Source organism: Xenopus laevis, chromosome 7S, assembly GCF_017654675.1.
Source record: "Xenopus laevis strain J_2021 chromosome 7S, Xenopus_laevis_v10.1, whole genome shotgun sequence".
Lineage (NCBI taxonomy): Eukaryota > Metazoa > Chordata > Amphibia > Anura > Pipidae > Xenopus > Xenopus laevis.
In genome coordinates, this window is record NC_054384.1 from 107893812 (window position 1) to 107911052 (window position 17241).

A 17241-nucleotide genomic window follows, 5' to 3' on the forward strand; every position below is an offset into this window, starting at 1 on the left:
GTAGGGAGAGATGTGTCTATAGTAACAGTGGATAATAGTCTCTGGGAAGGGAGTGTGACTGTGGGATAGCAGGTATAGTAGGGAGAGATGGTGTCTATAGTAACAGTGGATAATAGTCTCTGGGAAGTGACTGTGGGATAGCAGGTATAGTAGGGAGAGATGGTGCCTATAGTAACAGTGGGATAATAGTCTCTGGGAAGGGAGTGTGACTGTGGGATAGCAGGCAGGGCCGCCATCAGGGGGGGACAGGGGGGACAAGCGTACCGGGCCCGGGCATGAAGGGGGGCCCGGCAGCGCTGCATTTTTTTGAAGATCCGGGCCCCCCTTACGAGCGCCCGAGCCGTACGTCTTGCCTCTTCAGTGCCGAATGCGGAAGTGCCGAAAAGCCGAAGCCGATGCGACGAAAAGACCCGAAGTCACGGAAAAAGCCGAAGTCCCGAAGTCACGAAGCGCCGAAAAGACCCGAAGTCACGAAAACAGCCGAAGCCGAAGTCCTGAAGCAGCGCAAAGACCCGAAGTCACGAAAACAGCCGAAGTCCTGAAGCGGTGAAAAGACCCGAAGTCACGAAAGGAGGCGAAGTTGAAGTACTGAAGCCATGAGTTCAATTCTACTGAACACCAGTTTGTGTTTTTTTTTTTTTTTTAATCCCCTGGCCACCAATGTATTATTTTAATATTCTATAGGCCCCTGCCACCAATCTTTTTTTTAAAACTTTTGTTTTTGGGGCCCCAATTTTTTTTTTAACTCGTAAGGGGCCCCTTGCCACCATTGTTTTTTTTTGGGTTTTTTTTTAAAAAAAAAATTAATTTTCTTTTTGGTGGCCCCAAATTTTTTTAACTTGTAAGGGGGCCCCTGCCACCAGTTTTTTTTCAAAAAAAAATAATTTTTTTTTTAAATTTTTTTTGGGGCCCCCAATTTGTTTTTAACTTGTAAGGGGGCCCCTGCCACCATTTTTTTTTTTTTCAAAAAATTTTTTTTTTCTCCAAATCTTTTTTTTGGGGCCCCAATTTGTTTTTAACTTATAAGGGGGCCCCTGCCGCCAATGTTTTTTTTTTTTTCAAAAAAAAATTAATTTTTTTTCAAATTTTTTTTTGGGGCCCCCAATTTGTTTTTAACTTATAAGGGGGCCCCTGCCGCCAATGTTTTTTTTTTTTTCAAAAAAAAAATAAATTTTTTTTCAAAATTTTTTTTTGGGGCCCCAATTTGTTTTTAACTTAGAAGGGGGCCCCTGCCACCAATGTTTGTTTATTTTTTAGTTTTTTTTACATTTTTTTTGTTGGGGCCCCAAGTTTTTTTTAACAGGGGGCCCCTGCCACCAATGTTTTTTAAAAAAAAAAAAATTTAATTTTTTTTTTTTTGGGGCCCCAATTTTTTTATAAGGGGGCCCTGACCATCAATAGCTTTTTACAACTTGTGTGGGGGGGAGGGTTACTTTTTTAGCGCTGATGTCTGTGTGGTCTTTTAACTGCGATGTGGGCGGGATATGGGGTGGAGCTTGGTCGTCAGTGTGGGCGGGGCCCAGGGGGCCCCAAAAATTTTGTTGTACGGGGCCCCGTGATTTCTAATGGCGGCCCTGATAGCAGGTATAGTAGGGAGAGATGGTGCCTATAGTAACAGTGGATAATAGTCTCTGGGAAGGGAGTGTGACTGTGGGGTAGCAGGTATAGTAGGGAGAGATGGTGCCTATAGTAACAGTGGATAAGAGTCTCTGGGAAGTGACTGTGGGATAGCAGGTATAGTAGGGAGAGATGGTGCCTATAGTAACAGTGGATAATAGTCTCTGGGAAGGGAGTGTGACTGTGGGATAGCAGGTATAGTAGGGAGAGATGGTGCCTATAGTAACAGTGGATAATAGTCTCTGGGAAGGGAGTGTGACTGTGGGATAGCAGGTATAGTAGGGAGAGATGGTGCCTATAGTAACAGTGGATAATAGTCTCTGGGAAGGGAGTATGACTGTGGGATAGCAGGTATAGTAGGGAGAGATGTGTCTATAGTAACAGTGAGATAATAGTCTCTGGGAAGGGAGTGTGACTGTGGGATAGCAGGTATAGTAGGGAGAGATGTGTCTATAGTAACAGTGGATAATAGTCTCTGGGAAGGGAGTGTGACTGTGGGATAGCAGGTATAGTATGGAGAGATGGTGCCTATAGTAACAGTGGATAATAGTCTCTGGGAAGGGAGTGTGACTGTGGGATAGCAGGTATAGTAGGGAGAGATGGTGCCTATAGTAACAGTGGGATAATAGTCTCTGGGAAGGGAGTGTGACTGTGGGATAGCAGGTATAGTATGGAGAGATGGTGTCTATAGTAACAGTGGATAATAGTCTCTGGGAAGGGAGTGTGACTGTGGGATAGCAGGTATAGTAGGGAGAGATGGTGCCTATAGTAACAGTGGATAATAGTCTCTGGGAAGGGAGTGTGACTGTGAGATAGCAGGTATAGTAGGGAGAGATGTGTCTATAGTAACAGTGGATAATAGTCTCTGGGAAGTGACTGTGGGATAGCAGGTTGTGTATTTTGCAATAAAATCAAGTTAAATAGCAGGTGGTGAGTAGACTGTGAGCAGGAGGCAGGGAAGCATAGAATATACAGGGTGTCAGTATATACATCACAAGTGAATCTGTATAAATAAATATATCAGTGGCCTCTCTGTGACCGTGTGTCTAAACTTAGTCCAACCACGTGCCCTGTGACTCCCATGCAGAAAGTGCATGGGATGAATCAGACAATCATAACTCTGTGTACAGACACTTTTGGAGAGGGGGGTCAGCCATGTTTCTGGCGGGAAACAAGACCCTTCCAACTGGGAAAACACATTTCCATGTATGAACATAACTGTCAGTTTTGGTGCACCTGCCAGTTTAATAAATCTGCTGCATGCAACTGCCAGCCAAAGGGAACAGCTTCAACTGGTAATTCAGTGTGAATCGCAGGGCACGCAATTGTGACCCAGTGTAAATGACATGTCGCTGACAATTCCACATTTTAAGCTTCATGGAACACGACCACTTTTAGGGCCGGGGCACATGGAGAGTTGGCTCCACTGCTTTAAAGGGGCGGTTCACATTTATGTCAAATGTAAACAACCCCTTTAAGATGTCATAGACAGTCAACACTATTGGATTCCTGGGGGGCTGCTGGGATTCTGTGAAATCTCAGGGCCTGTTTTGAATCCAAGTCCAACGGGTGTTAATGGATCCACAGCTTTATTACCCCCTATTATACCCCTGGCAACATCTTCTCAGTCTTCCATGTTTGGTATAAGTTAAGAAATAAAGGAGAACTAACGCCTAACTAAAGAAGTAGGTAGAAATGTTGTACATGATGTTTTGTGCTTCTGTACCAGCCCAAGGCAACCACAGCCCTTTAGCAGTAAAGATCTGTGTCTCCAAAGATGCCCCTGTAGCTCCCCATCTTCTTTTCTGCTGATTCACTGCACATGCTCTGTGCTGCTGTCACTTACTGAGCTTAGGGAGCCACTCAAAATATACAGTACACATAGAATAGAAATGTCACAATATAAGGCTGATTAGTAATTAATACACATAATTACTACATGGCAGCACAGAAACCAGTGCAATTAGCATCAGAATTGAATAATCAGCAAACCTGTAGCATCAGCTTATATTACAGCCAGGGAAGCTCATTTTCTGCTGGATAATTAGTGACGAGCCCTAAGCTTAGCTTCTCAACAGCCAATCAGAGCCCACTGAGCATGTGAGTGTCACAGACACTTTCCAAGATGGTGACCCCCTGTGACAAGTTTGAAGTCCTGGATCATTGCTGCTATTGACAAGCTCAAACTTTAGCCTCGTGCAATAAGTTCACTATATAAAATATGCCATTTTTAGCCACATTCATTTTTAGGCTTTAGTTCTCCTTTAAAGGGGTTTTTCACTTTTAAATTAACTTTGAGTATGATGTAAAGAGTGACAATCCGATGCAATTTGCAATTGCTTTTGGTATTTTATTGTGTGGTTTTTAAGTTGCTTAGCTTTTTATTCAACAGTTGACAGAAGAAGGCAAAAAACTATAAAAATATAAGAAATAAATAATGAAGAAACGGTCATTCTATAACATACTGAAAGTTAACTTAAAGGTGAACCACCCCCTTTAAAGCCCTGAGCTCCAGGTCTGGAGATTCCTTTACACTGGGATATATGAGTTGCCTTTTGTACAAAACTGCCACATACTGACCAAGCAGAGGAATATTGCTTCTTGAAACACCCCGGCAATTAAACTTTAACTCCATTTATTACGGGTGCAAGAGACACTGTTACGGGTGCTGCGCTGCCGTCTGTTAAAGGGGTGATTTACCTTTAAGTTAACTGTCATAGAATGGCTAATTCTAAACAACTTTCAATTGGTCTTCATTATGTACTTTTTTTTATAGTCTTTTTAATTATTTGCCTCTGACTCTTTCCTGTTTACAAATGGGGGTCGCTGACCCCATCTAAAAACACAGGCTTTGTAAGACTGCAAATGTATTGTTATTGCTACAGTAGCTATTATTTATTAGTATTTTATTAGTTATTGCTTTTGTGTCTATTGTCAGCAAAGTCTCGAAATCTTATGCTGAAGTGACATCTAGTGGCACAATCCAACACAGAACGTGTGAATTATGAATTCCTACATTTGCTAATGAATAAAATGATGATTATTGTGCTTTATTCAGCATTGCAGTGCTACACAGAGATTTCTCATCATCACTTTCAGTCCCAATGGAGGTTACAGTCTAAAACCTCATTCATCTTCACATTGTGCCCAGGCAGGGTTGGACTGGGGCCCTCAGGCTGCTGATTCAGGGGCCCCCTGCCCTGTAGCAATTCCCCTCTGGACCCGTTGCAGCCACAACTCACCCCCTTTAGCCTCCCGCACATGTGCATACGTTTTTTTGCCACGACCAGGGTTTCAAAGTCAGGGAACAGATCTGGGCTGTTGGGGCCCTTGAGAGCCGGGGCTCACCTGTTTTTTTCCCAGTGTCCAACCTGTCCAGTCCGACCCCTGTACCCAGTCAGCAATGAATTTAGGAGCACAGGGAAGTATTCTAACTCCTCAACCAGCTTAGATAGTAAAGCAAGAGAGATGTTAAAGGGATTCTGCCATGTTTTTATTTCTAAATGACACTGTTTACACTGCAAATAATTCACTCTACAATATAAAATGTCATTCCTGAACCAGCAAGTGTATTTAGTTGTAATATTGGTGTGTAGGTACATCTCAGGCGGGGCCGCCATTAGGAATCAATGGGCCCCTTAGAACAACATTTTTGGCCCGCCCACCCAAGATCCCGCCCACCCTACACCACAGTTAGGGCCCCCCATAAAGGTTTTTTTTTTAAAAAAAAATCATTGGTGCTCAGGGCCCCCCTATAATTTATATATTTTAAAAAAAAAACTGTGGTGTCCAGGCCCCCCTATATAAGTTTCATTGGTACCCCATAAAAGTTTTTTTTAAAAAAATCATTGGTGGAACTGTGGTGCCAGGGCCCCCCATAAAAGTTATTTTTTTTTTTGTTAAACAAAATCATTGGCTCCAGGGACCCCATAAAAGTTTTTTTTAAAAAAATCATTGGTGGTCAGGGCCCCCCATGAGTTAAAAAAAAATGTTGGCACAAATTCTGCTGGAGTAGCACTATTAACTGATGGGCTTACCATGACAGTATCCCTTTAACATAAAGGGGTTGTACATAGGGTTGCCACCTTTTAATACTGGGCAGTGGTGGGGGCGGATAATAAAGGGGCGGGCAGTGATGTAAAAGGGGGCGGAGCCGACAAGGAGCAACGTAAAAAGGGGCGGAGCCACAGGGTAGCGCCGCAAAAGGCCCGGGGCCAAATCGCAGAAGCCGAAGGAAATGTACGTTTTTACTGGAGGGCAAGGGCTTTTGTAAAGGGTATTACCAGCAGCTACATTGCCGGTAAATTTGTAATACCGGCCCTTGCAGGTGTTTAATACCAGCCGGGTGGCAACCCTGGTTGTTCACCTTTAAATTAACTGTGAGTATGATGTAGAGAGGGATATTCTGAGACAATTTACAATTGGTTTTTATTTTTTATTATTTGTGGTTTTTGAGTTATTTCGCTTTTTATTCAGCAGCTCTCCAGTTTGTCATTTCAGCCCTCTGGTTGCTAGGGTCCAAATTCCCCTAGCAACCATACATTGATTTGAATAAGAAACTGGAATATGAATAGGAGACTTCTCTTGACGTCCATACTTTAGAGGGTTAAAGGCAGACGTCGCTCGTACGTGACGTCATCACGCAGGACGCGCGGAGTTTTTTTTTTACTGCCCTTCCTGCCTGTGCCCTTACCTAAGATCCGTGACGTATATCCGGCCTGATAGCAGCATTTCCGCAGCGGCTGTAGAAGTGACATTGAGGAAGACCAGCTTAAGGTGAGTATATGGCGGCGTCGGCTCCGAGCTGTGGAGGCTGAAAGAAAGAAAAAAAAGAATGAAAGAAAGAGAGAAAGAGGGCACTGTTTGAGGAAACATTGGTATTTCCTATTTGATGATGGAGGAACTGAATCTGTGAGGGGACGGGCGCAACCATCTGAATGTGAAGGAGGTGGGAGTCTGTTAGAGGATCATTTATGCCTTGTTAGACCCAGCCCGACATTGTCCTGCGCAGCATTATGGTTTCTGATGATTATAATTCGGTTGTGACTTTGCAGACAATTCCATTCTGATTTAGCCCCTGCTACCTGGTAACTGCCATAAAGTAGTGCCTGGTCACGTGTCCTGCCAACTGGGGCCTCTTCCTGGCAAAGGAGATTCCTAAAAGTCTCTCTGGCTGCCCATGACCCAGTTTTACTTCTCAGCCCTCGCTTTAAACCAGCCCTGGTTATTAGAGGGGATGCTGGGAGTTGTAGTCTGAGTACAAATGAACCTTGTCCCTCCCCTGCCCTGAGTGCTGTCACTTTGCTCCACTTTCTAATACATGGGCAGCTCAGGCTTGTCGGGTCTAATTTTCAAAATCGGCTACAAAACCGAGAGTCGCTTCAAAAGAAGCCCGAAAATAGCACAATATGTGAGCTGAAAAATGTAACAAAAATAAATGTGAAAATAAGCCTTTTTCAAATTTTCACTTAATTGCAAATTTTCCCATGAAGTTAAATAGGAGAGATTCAGCCGTCACTAGGGGCGTAACTACAGAAAGGGGCCCATAATTTATATATAATTTCAATAAATATTGGGAAAACAGCTCAACCGCTAGACATTTTGGTGGTCAGAAGATCTTTGCCCCAAAATTGTCTGAAATTGAGAAAAGTCACCTGAAAACACAAGAATGCTTGAAGGGGACCCGTCACCCAAAAAAATGATTCATAATCCTATTTTATCACATTGGTCAAGCAAAATGAATTTTAATGACACAATATCATTTATTTGAATCTTGTTTCCTTCAGTCTGGGAATTCATAATTATAACAAGCAGGCAGGAGCCATTGTGTGGGACACTGTTATTAAGACAAGTCTTGTATCATCTCAGAATCGGCACCAGAATGGGGGACCTGATGTCCATCCCCATGTCCTGGTTACACAATTAAATGGTGAAGAGAACGGGGGAATGTGGGGAGAGCAGTGACATGTAGGAAGTGCTGAATGGAAAGTGAAAGTAATTGCCTAAGGCATAGAGGAGGGGCAGACAATATTTGATTGACAGCTGAGATGTTTGAATGAGTTTACAGCAGCTATGAATGCTTTAATAAAAATATAGAAATTGGATTTCATGTTTAATTTGAAAAGGACTTTTATTATACAGATTTTTGTGTCTTGTTGACAGCTCCACTTTAAGAGTGACGGGAGACTGGGGTGCAGAGCCCAAAATCTGGTAACTCCCGACTTTTACACAAGTCAGTCCCACTGCATGCTGGGTATTGTAGTCTTACCTTAACTTGGCAGTTGGCCAATTGTTAAACAAAAACATTACCCAACATCCACTGGGAGACACAGGCTTGGCACATTAGGGCAACAAAAAACTTTGGCTGCTTTGCAAAGTACAAACCAGCCAAAAAGTAGCCCAAATCTGTACCTTGGCTAGTTTGTATTTTCAAAACCCGCCTAAATTAGTAGCCCAATTTGGCTGGAAAGCCGCCAACCTGGCAATCCTGGGGCAGCTCCACCCAGCAACTGTTTTGCATATCTGTCAGTCATTGCTACTGAAAGCATTCTCTGCTTTTTTTTATATTCTCTGCACTCCTGGTTCTGACTTCTGAGCGAGTGTAGCTGATGAGCAGACCTGGAACGTATATTGTTTCAGAAGTCAGAACTGTTTGTCCCATGTATAGTAGTGACTCCTTTCGGAAAAGTAGCAGCGCCCAGGTCTGGAATTTCTTCCAAGCGACGATGAAAGTTAAACTTCCCCTTTATTATGTCATTTGGAGTCGGCTCGGTGTGAGTTTATATTGATTGTTCCATGTGACCCTTGTGACCTCATTTTTTAAGGGTAACGTGATATTAGAGTGGGAACCAACTCAGTGGCAGGTCTGTGTTTGCCCAGAAAATTACAATATGAAGAATGACAGTACTTGTTTGTCACCTTGTAATTGTGTGACCGACCATAAAGCATACGTGTGCCCTTCCCTCCTGTGATCAGATTTAACAGGGTTTCCTCAACATTACGACCTTTCTCACTGGTAATTCACTGGGAGCAGGTTTATTCTCTATTTGTCTCTCTGTCATTGAGAAATGCGATGTCCTTCAAATCTGGTTCAGATTATATAGATGGGAGGGGGCATCAGGAATGGACTGTGGGACAGCAGGTATAGTAGGGAAAGATGGTGCCTACTATACCTGCTGTCACACTCCCTTCCCAGAGACTATTATCCACTGTTACTATAGGCACCATCTCTCCCTACTTTACCTGCTATCCCACAGTCACACTCCCTTCCCAGAGACTATTATCCACTGTTACTATAGGCACCATCTCTCACTACTATACCTGCTATCCCACAGTCACACTCCCTTCCCAGAGACTATTATCCACTGTTACTATAGACACCATCTCTCCCTACTATACCTGCTATCCCACAGTCACACTCCCTTCCCAGAGACTATTATCCACTGTTACTATAGACACCATCTCTCCCTACTATACCTGCTATCCCACAGTCACACTCCCTTCCCAGAGACTATTATCCCACTGTTACTATAGGCACCATCTCTCACTACTATACCTGCTATCCCACAGTCACACTCCCTTCCCAGAGACTTATTATCCCACTGTTACTATAGGCACCATCTCTCCCTACTATACCTGCTATCCCACAGTCACACTCCCTTCCCAGAGACTATTATCCACTGTTACTATAGGCACCATCTCTCCCTACTATACCTGCTATCCCACAGTCACACTCCCTTCCCAGAGACTATTATCCACTGTTACTATAGGCACCATCTCTCCCTACTATACCTGCTATCCCACAGTCACACTCCCTTCCCAGAGACTATTATCCCACTGTTACTATAGGCACCATCTCTCCCTACTATACCTACTATCCCACAGTCACACTCCCTTCCCAGAGACTATTATCCACTGTTACTACAGGCACCATCTCTCCCTACTATACCTGTTATCCCACAGTCACACTCCCTTCCCAGAGACTATTATCCCACTGTTACTATAGGCACCATCTCTCCCTACTATACCTGCTATCCCACAGTCACACTCCCTTCCCAGAGACTATTATCCACTGTTACTACAGGCACCATCTCTCCCTACTATACCTGTTATCCCACAGTCACACTCCCTTCCCAGAGACTATTATCCCCACTGTTACTATAGACACATCTCTCCCTACTATACCTGCTATCCCACAGTCACACTCCCTTCCCAGAGACTATTATCCACTGTTACTACAGGCACCATCTCTCCCTACTATACCTGTTATCCCACAGTCACACTCCCTTCCCAGAGACTATTATCCACTGTTACTATAGACACCATCTCTCCCTACTATACCTGCTATCCCACAGTCACACTCCCTTCCCAGAGACTATTATCCACTGTTACTATCCCTATACCTACTGAAATGTTTTTTTCTGAATCTCTTCTGGAATGTCTGTGTGGTTACTCTTTGATTTTAAGCTGAACATTATTCTTTTAAGCTGTTTTAGGGGAAGAATGATTTGCATTTGAAATGTTGAATTTAATGTATATTGAGAAGTTGTACATTTTCTTCATTATGCAAAACTTTAGTTTTTGGGCGGTGTTCCCCGTAGTTGGCATAACTGATCCTTGATTCACTGGTTATCATGATGGCTCTTGTTGAATGTCTGTAGAAATTGAAGGAAATTAAAAGCTTGTTCTGACTCTTGCTCTTTTCCCGTGTTTGCAGGCAAAATGGCAGACGATATCCGCACTAAAATAGAAAACTTCAAAACTGCTCCATTCGATGCCCGGTTCCCCAATCAGAATCAGACCAAACACTGCTACACCAACTATCTGGGTGAGGCAGCTTCTGAATACATTCACAGCAATTTATTCTTTCTTCTTCAAGTATAAGTGAGCCACTCTTTTTGCACCAGCTTCCAAGGCATAATGTAACCAATTAACTGTTGGGGGGAGACAGTATTTAGCTATACTTTAGTAGCATTAATATATTTATTATGAAAGCCTTATCCCATTCAAAGATGAACTTGAACTTTGCCTTTTACAATAACTCATTGTCCTGCGATACATACTAAATCTGGTTCTACATGTAAAGGTATGGGACCCGTTATCCAGAATGCTCGGGACCAGGGGTTTTCCAGATAACGGATCTTTCTGTAATTTGCATCTTCATACCTTGTCTACTAGAAAAATCATATAAGAATTAAATAAACCCAATAGACTGGTTTTGTTTCCAATAAGGATTAATTATATCTTAGTTGGGATCAAGTACAAGCGACTGTTTTATTATTACACAGAAAAAGGAAATCCGTTTTTATAAATTCGTATTATTTGATTATAATGGAGTCTATGGAAGAAGGCCATTCCATAATTCTGAGCTTTCTGGATAATGGGTTTCCGGGTTAACTCATCCCATACATGTACCATTTAAATCTGGTGTAACCAGTCTAGTGGATTGGGTAACTTTGAGAATTTCATGCGCCAGTCCATGGTGGATGAGGAAGAATTGAAGTAGCAGAGTCCTCCCTCAGATCCTGCGGTGCTGATCATTCATGTTGATGTAGGACCCTCTGGTTTTCAGATTATCATCGCTGCATGAAGGCTAAGGATAGCAAAGGACAAGATCAGTATCCCTGTGAATGGTACCGTCGTGTTTATAGGTCAATGTGCCCGCTGAAATGGGTAAGTCACGCTGTATTCAGTTATTAGTTGCTCTACTCTGCCTGCGCTAATAATACTGATATTTAACTTCCATGTCCTCCAGCATTGAATGCCCTGGCCTGCCCATAAGCTCAATGGCCTGCCCATAAGCTCAATGGCCTGCCCATAAGCTCAATGGCCTGCCCATAAGCTCAATGGCCTGCCCATAAGCTCAATGGCCTGCCCATAAGCTCAATGGCCTGCCCATAAGCTCAATGGCCTGCCCATAAGCTCAATGGCCTGCCCATAAGCTCAGTGGCCTGCCCATAAGCTCAGTGGCCTGCCCATAAGCTCAATGGCCTGCCGATAAGCTCAATGGCCTGCCCATAAGCTCAATGGCCTGCCCATAAGCTCAATGGCCTGCCCATAAGCTCAATGGCCTGCCCATAAGCTCAGTGGCCTGCCCATAAGCTCAGTGGCCTGCCCATGCCATTAGTCTATTGTTCTAGTGGGGTTTCCTCCTCCAGTGTTTGAGTTGGTGGAGAAAACATCACATAGGACGTTTGTCTTAAAACTTTCCCTTCTCCCCTCTGACCTGTAGCCATTAGCAGTGTCATTAACTTTATCCCATTTCCATGATGATCTTGGGCAGGAATGCACCGAATCCACTATTTGGAATTCGGCTATATCCCCGAATCCTTTGAGAATTCCACAAATACAGAACTGATTCCAAATCCTAATTTGAATATGCAAATTAGTTGCGGGAAAGGGAAAAAGTGACAGTCATGTGACTTCCCTTCCCGCCCCTAACTTACAAATGCAAATTAGGATTTGGCTCGGCTGGGCACAAGGATTCAGCCGAATCCAAAACCCGCTGAAAAAAAGGCAGAGCATTTGTTTTTTAGATGGGGTCAGTGACCCCCATTTTAAAGCTTGAAAGAGTCCGAAGAAGAAGGCAAATAATTGAATAGCTATAAAAAAGGAGAAAAATTGAAGGCCAATTGATAAGTTGTTTAGAAATAGCCATTCTATATTTAAAACCAGCTCAAATTTGAATTCAAATGTGAGATTTATTAGCCCTCGACCCTGGAAACCGTTCTAATTCGACTTTGCTATTCTCCACCTAAAACCTGGCGAGTTCATGTAGAAGTCAATGACCAAGGTCCCTTGAACTATTTGAAGATGTTAATAGTAGTGATGGCAAGTTACACTGACAAAATGACGCCGCATAGACTCCTTCCTATGGGAGAAAAAAATGTCGCACCTAAAAAAAAAAATTGCACAAAAGTAGATTTTTTGGAGTCGCAATCGCATTTTAGACGTTTTAATTTTTTTTATAATTAACATACCATTGAATTGTGAATTAAATCAACTTTATTAGTTTAAAAATATTCACATTACTAGACATTTGATAAATAACCCCCATAATGTGCAAGTGTCCGTTAATGATGTGCAGAAATTCGCCGCAAATTCGCACTTGGAGAATTTATTCGCCCATCACTCGTGTCCGTACCTGTTCTAGGCTCCCCTCTATGGAGAAAGTGAAGTTTACCTGCCATTCTTCTTTACTTCATCATTGTGTATTTGTATTTATTTATAATTGTGTTTTTCTAGGTTGAAAAGTGGGACGAACAGAGAGAGAATGGAACATTCCCGGGGAAAATCTAAGCTATGGGCTCTGCTCAGTACAGTAGTCCTGTCAATGCCTGTGTCAGTGCTTTATACTGTCCAATGATACTATTTGCATCTGTCATTAAGTGAAGAGCAATTCCTTTTTATGTTCATTAAATCTTCCAAAACAAAATTTCTTGATGATTATTTACTTGCAGAGAGTCAGTTGTGTATAATACTGACACTGCAATGCTCATATGGATATAATTGCTGTATTATGTGCTGTCTGTAACTCTGAAAACACAATTAATTCAACAAACCAAAGTGTCCTTCCCAGGAGGTAAGGCATTTCCACATCAGATTTGGTAATAGCCCAAGACCACTATTCTTCCCCCACTTAAAAGAGAACTAAAGCTGGCCATAGATGTTGAGATTTTTAAAAGATCAGATCCTGATCGTGAGACCACAATCTTCTCAGAACGATCGTACGATTTTACCATCAACTAAAAAGACCAATTTGCCAGGAAAACAAAGGGGAGCTGCCTGCTTGGCCCTGCAAACATAGATACATTGCACTTTTTTGACCTGGCCGATCAATTTCCTGACAGATGTCGGCCGAATAATCGTAAGATGTACGATCGTTCGAATCCCACTACCCGCACGATAATTTCAAAGGATTGGTCAGACTTCGCTGAAATCGGTCGTTCGGCAAGAAGAATCGTCGCGTCTATGGGGAGTTTAAGCCCTAAACATTGATGTGGCTAAAAATGGCATATTTTATATAGTGAACTTATTGCACGAGGCTAAAGTTTTAGCTTGTCAATAGCAGCAATGATCCAGGACTTCAAACTTGTCACAGGGGGTCACCATCTTGGAAAGTGTCTGTGACACTCACATGCTCAGTGGGCTCTGATTGGCTGTTGAGAAGCTAAGCTTAGGGCTCGTCACTAATTATCCAGCAGAAAATGAGCTTCCCTGGCTGTAATATAAGCTGATGCTACAGGTTTGCTGATTATTCAATTCTGATGCCAATTGCACTGGTTTCTGTGCTGCCATGTAGTAATTATGTGTATTAATTACTAATCAGCCTTATATTGTGACATTTCTATTCTATGTGTACTGTATATTGTGAGTGGCTCCCTAAGCTCAGTAAGTGACAGCAGCACAGAGCATGTGCAGTGAATCAGCAGAAAAGAAGATGGGGAGCTACTGGGGCATCTTTGGAGACACAGATCTTTACTGCTAAAGGGCTGTGGTTGCCTTGGCCTGGTACAGAAGCACAAAACTAGGGATGAACCAAATCCACTATTTTGGATTCGCTGAACCCTGAATCCTTTGCGAAAAATTTGGCTGAATACCGAACTGAATCAGAATCCTAATTTGCAAACGCAATTTAGGGACGGGAAGGGGACATTTTTTTTTTACTTGTTTTCTGACAAAAAGTCAAGCAATTTCCCTCCCTGTCCCTAGTATTCAGATTCAGTTCGGTATTGGGCCGAATCCTGCTGAAAAAACGATTCCTGGATTTGGTGCATCCCTACACAAAACATAATGTACAACATTTCTAGTTACTTCTTTAGTTAGGCTTTAGTTCTCCTTAAACACATTATGCAGGCAGGGAGGGTTTTGGCAAACCCACATTTCTTGATCAGAATACCAGCCCTTGTTTTTTTCAATGGGGTTTTACTTGTTGGCAGAGGCTATACCCCAGGGGGCTCAGGCAATCAGTGGGCTTATTATTGGGCCCCTCTGATCCCTGCTAACTTATTTGAATCGAGCTCCATGGTTACTGATAGTGTCTCCGGGTCTCCTCCAAGGCATTTATAAAGGTGAGTGATTTGTAAATACTTTGGCATTTTTATTAAATGTCGTGCAAGGTGCAATAACGGTGAGTTTTTATGCCTGATCCCCATAACTTCTTACAGCTTAAGCCAAGCTGCTCTCTTCTCCTCCGTCCCGCTCAAACATCTACAGATGAACACTGATCACCATTCTGACATCTGTAAGCTTGAGGCCCAACAGCTGAGCCAATCTCAATGTCCTACAGCCACTGAGTGGGGCTTTTTGGGTTCTTTACCCCCTAGCGGCTGAATCAGTCAATGGCTGCTGTTGCCCCTCAATGTGGGGGAATATTTGCATTGGCTCAGCAGCACCTTCCAGTGTTGCATTGACTGACTTGTCACATCTCAGACTTCATTCAGGGTGTCCCTGCTTGCTGTTACTTCTTGCTGGAGGCTGTCTGGGTGCAGGAGACCAAATAAATAAGAATTGGGTATCTATTTAGAGCAGCGTTACTTGCAGTTTCCTAATTTGGCCGCAAGATGTCGCTGTCAATTGACAGAATGTTGCCTGTGTCTCATCAAAATCTCCTACACCTACAGATTTTTACTCCAGGTTCATGTTGTAACATGAGAAAAATGTTTATCTAATAAGCATCATGGGAAACAATTGGCACATGTCTTGAATTCTGGTGTAGTGTGAGAGTTGCTGGATTGAGACAAGTTTATTTGTTTCTGCTGGGAGATCAGTAAAGTGATAGCCAAAGGGGTTGTGTGGCCTGAGGTAGAGGGAGATGGTGAGAGAGTGCCTGGCAGGGTGCCTGGCCATTGTCTTGGGCCAATGCTACTGTTCTAGTTTGGCTCACAATGCCCTCAAAATTAATTCTGCAATTGGATAGGATACAGAAGCGATCAACCTCCCATCCAATCAGAAAGCAGGAGGAGCGCTAGTACAAAAAGCCTAATGCACGTACGGTTTAATACTATATTAACTGATAGATTTAGTCTGGGCAGGGGAACCAGGCAGGGCTGCCCCCTGTCCCCCCTGCTATTTGCATTTGCTGTTGAACCTCTTGCAATAGCCCCCTGGTTAGATACAGAAATTAAAGGTCTGACGGTTGGCAGGGCAGAGGACAAAATAGCCCTATATGCAGACCGTATATAATCCTGTTCTTGAAAGATGTGGAGGAATCACTCACTTAGGCATTGAACACTGGAAATATTTGGAGAGTTTAGTGGACTTCGGATAAAAAAAGCAATCTTTTTTTCTAACGGACTTGGGGTACAAGGGTACCTTGCATGGCCAATTTAGATATTTGGGCATAGATGTTACCAGAGATACGTCTAAATACTGTGACACAAATTTGGACCCCATGCTAATCAAATTAATTCATCTGTCTGGGGCAGAATCAATTTATTCAAGATGATATATCACCCGAAATTTTTCTACCCCTTACAGAACTCCTCATTGTTAAGTTCTTTACTAAGCTTAACAGCGAATGCAGCTGCTGTATTTTTCTTGGCCGGCCAGACCTGGGCTTTACAGCAACTGTGCCTGTGGCCTTCCATTTCCTGATTACATTCCTTACAGTTGAAACTGACAGTTTAAACCTCTGAGATAGCTTTTTGTAGCCTTCCCCTAAACCCTGATACTGAACAATCTTTGTTTTCAGATCTTTTGAGAGTTGCTTTGAGGATCCCATGCTGTCACTCTTCAGAGGAGAGTCAAACAGAAGCACAACTTGCAATTGGTCAGCTTAAATACCTTTTCTCAAGATTGGACACACCTGCCTATGAAGTTCAAGGCTTAACGAGCTAATCCAACCAATTTGATGTTGTCAGTAATCCGTATTGAGCAGTTTACATGCATTTAAATTCGCAAAATTACAAGGGTACCCAAATTTTTGCACAGCCAATTTTTCACATTTGATTTAATTTCATGCAACTGAATACTGCTTCACTAAAAATCTTTGTTCAGAAAACACCCCAGTACTCAGATGTTCCTGGGAAATGAAAGACATACCACTGTTATCTTTTTTTGTTGAAAGTGGAGTAAATTATTATGCAAGCTGAGTGGGGTTCCCAAACTTTTTCATATGACTCTATATGTTTGTTGTTAACTGCAAAAAAAAGAAAACAAAAACCTTTAAAAAAGAAAAATATCAGTAGTCAGACATAGCAGTGGAGGGAATAGTTAAGGACAGACAGATACTATTTTCAGTTGCAATTTAATTTACACATAACTTTAAAATTACTGAAAAATTCTAATTAATGTACATCAAATCTCGGAACCATTAGAAATCGACATCCTGTTAGTCTAATTAGCAATTCAGTTAGCTGCAGACTGCACTGGGCAGCCATGCAGGCTGAATGTGAATTAAAGGGCCAGTAACACATTAGGAAATGATCGTGACAACCACAAGGTTTTATTTTAACATAGGAAATGTTTATTTTTGCTTCTTTTCTGGCACTGGATTTAACAGGACCTGTACATTAAAAGACACAACAAACATGGGCATGATTCGGAGTCTCTATTCACAGTGTATCTGACGCCCCCCTGGAAGTGGGTGCAACTGCAACTCCCTTCATCTTCTGCAAGTCAGTG

General features: G+C 42.6%; 1 protein-coding gene across 2 annotated transcripts; it reads left to right on the forward strand.

Moving 5' to 3' along the window:
- Positions 1–6335: 6335 nt before the first annotated feature.
- cox6b1.S (cytochrome c oxidase subunit VIb polypeptide 1 (ubiquitous) S homeolog) lies at positions 6336–13051 on the forward strand. Of its 2 annotated transcripts, none has more exon segments than NM_001171703.1 (4): positions 6336–6393; positions 10334–10444; positions 11189–11289; positions 12862–13046. In NM_001171703.1, coding segments are annotated over 3 exon segments (261 nt in total). In that variant the 5' UTR covers positions 6336–6393; positions 10334–10338; the 3' UTR covers positions 12916–13046.
- The last annotated feature ends 4190 nt before the right edge of the window (positions 13052–17241 follow it).

Coding starts and splice junctions, on each gene's coding strand:
- cox6b1.S (XM_041570280.1), top strand. CDS start 10,339: ATGGCAGACGATATCCGCACTAAAATAGAAAACTTCAAAACTGCTCCA. Junction 10,445..11,188: donor CTGCTACACCAACTATCTGG/GTGAGGCAGCTT, acceptor TCTGGTTTTCAG/ATTATCATCGCTGCATGAAG. Junction 11,290..12,861: donor CAATGTGCCCGCTGAAATGG/GTAAGTCACGCT, acceptor GTGTTTTTCTAG/GTTGAAAAGTGGGACGAACA.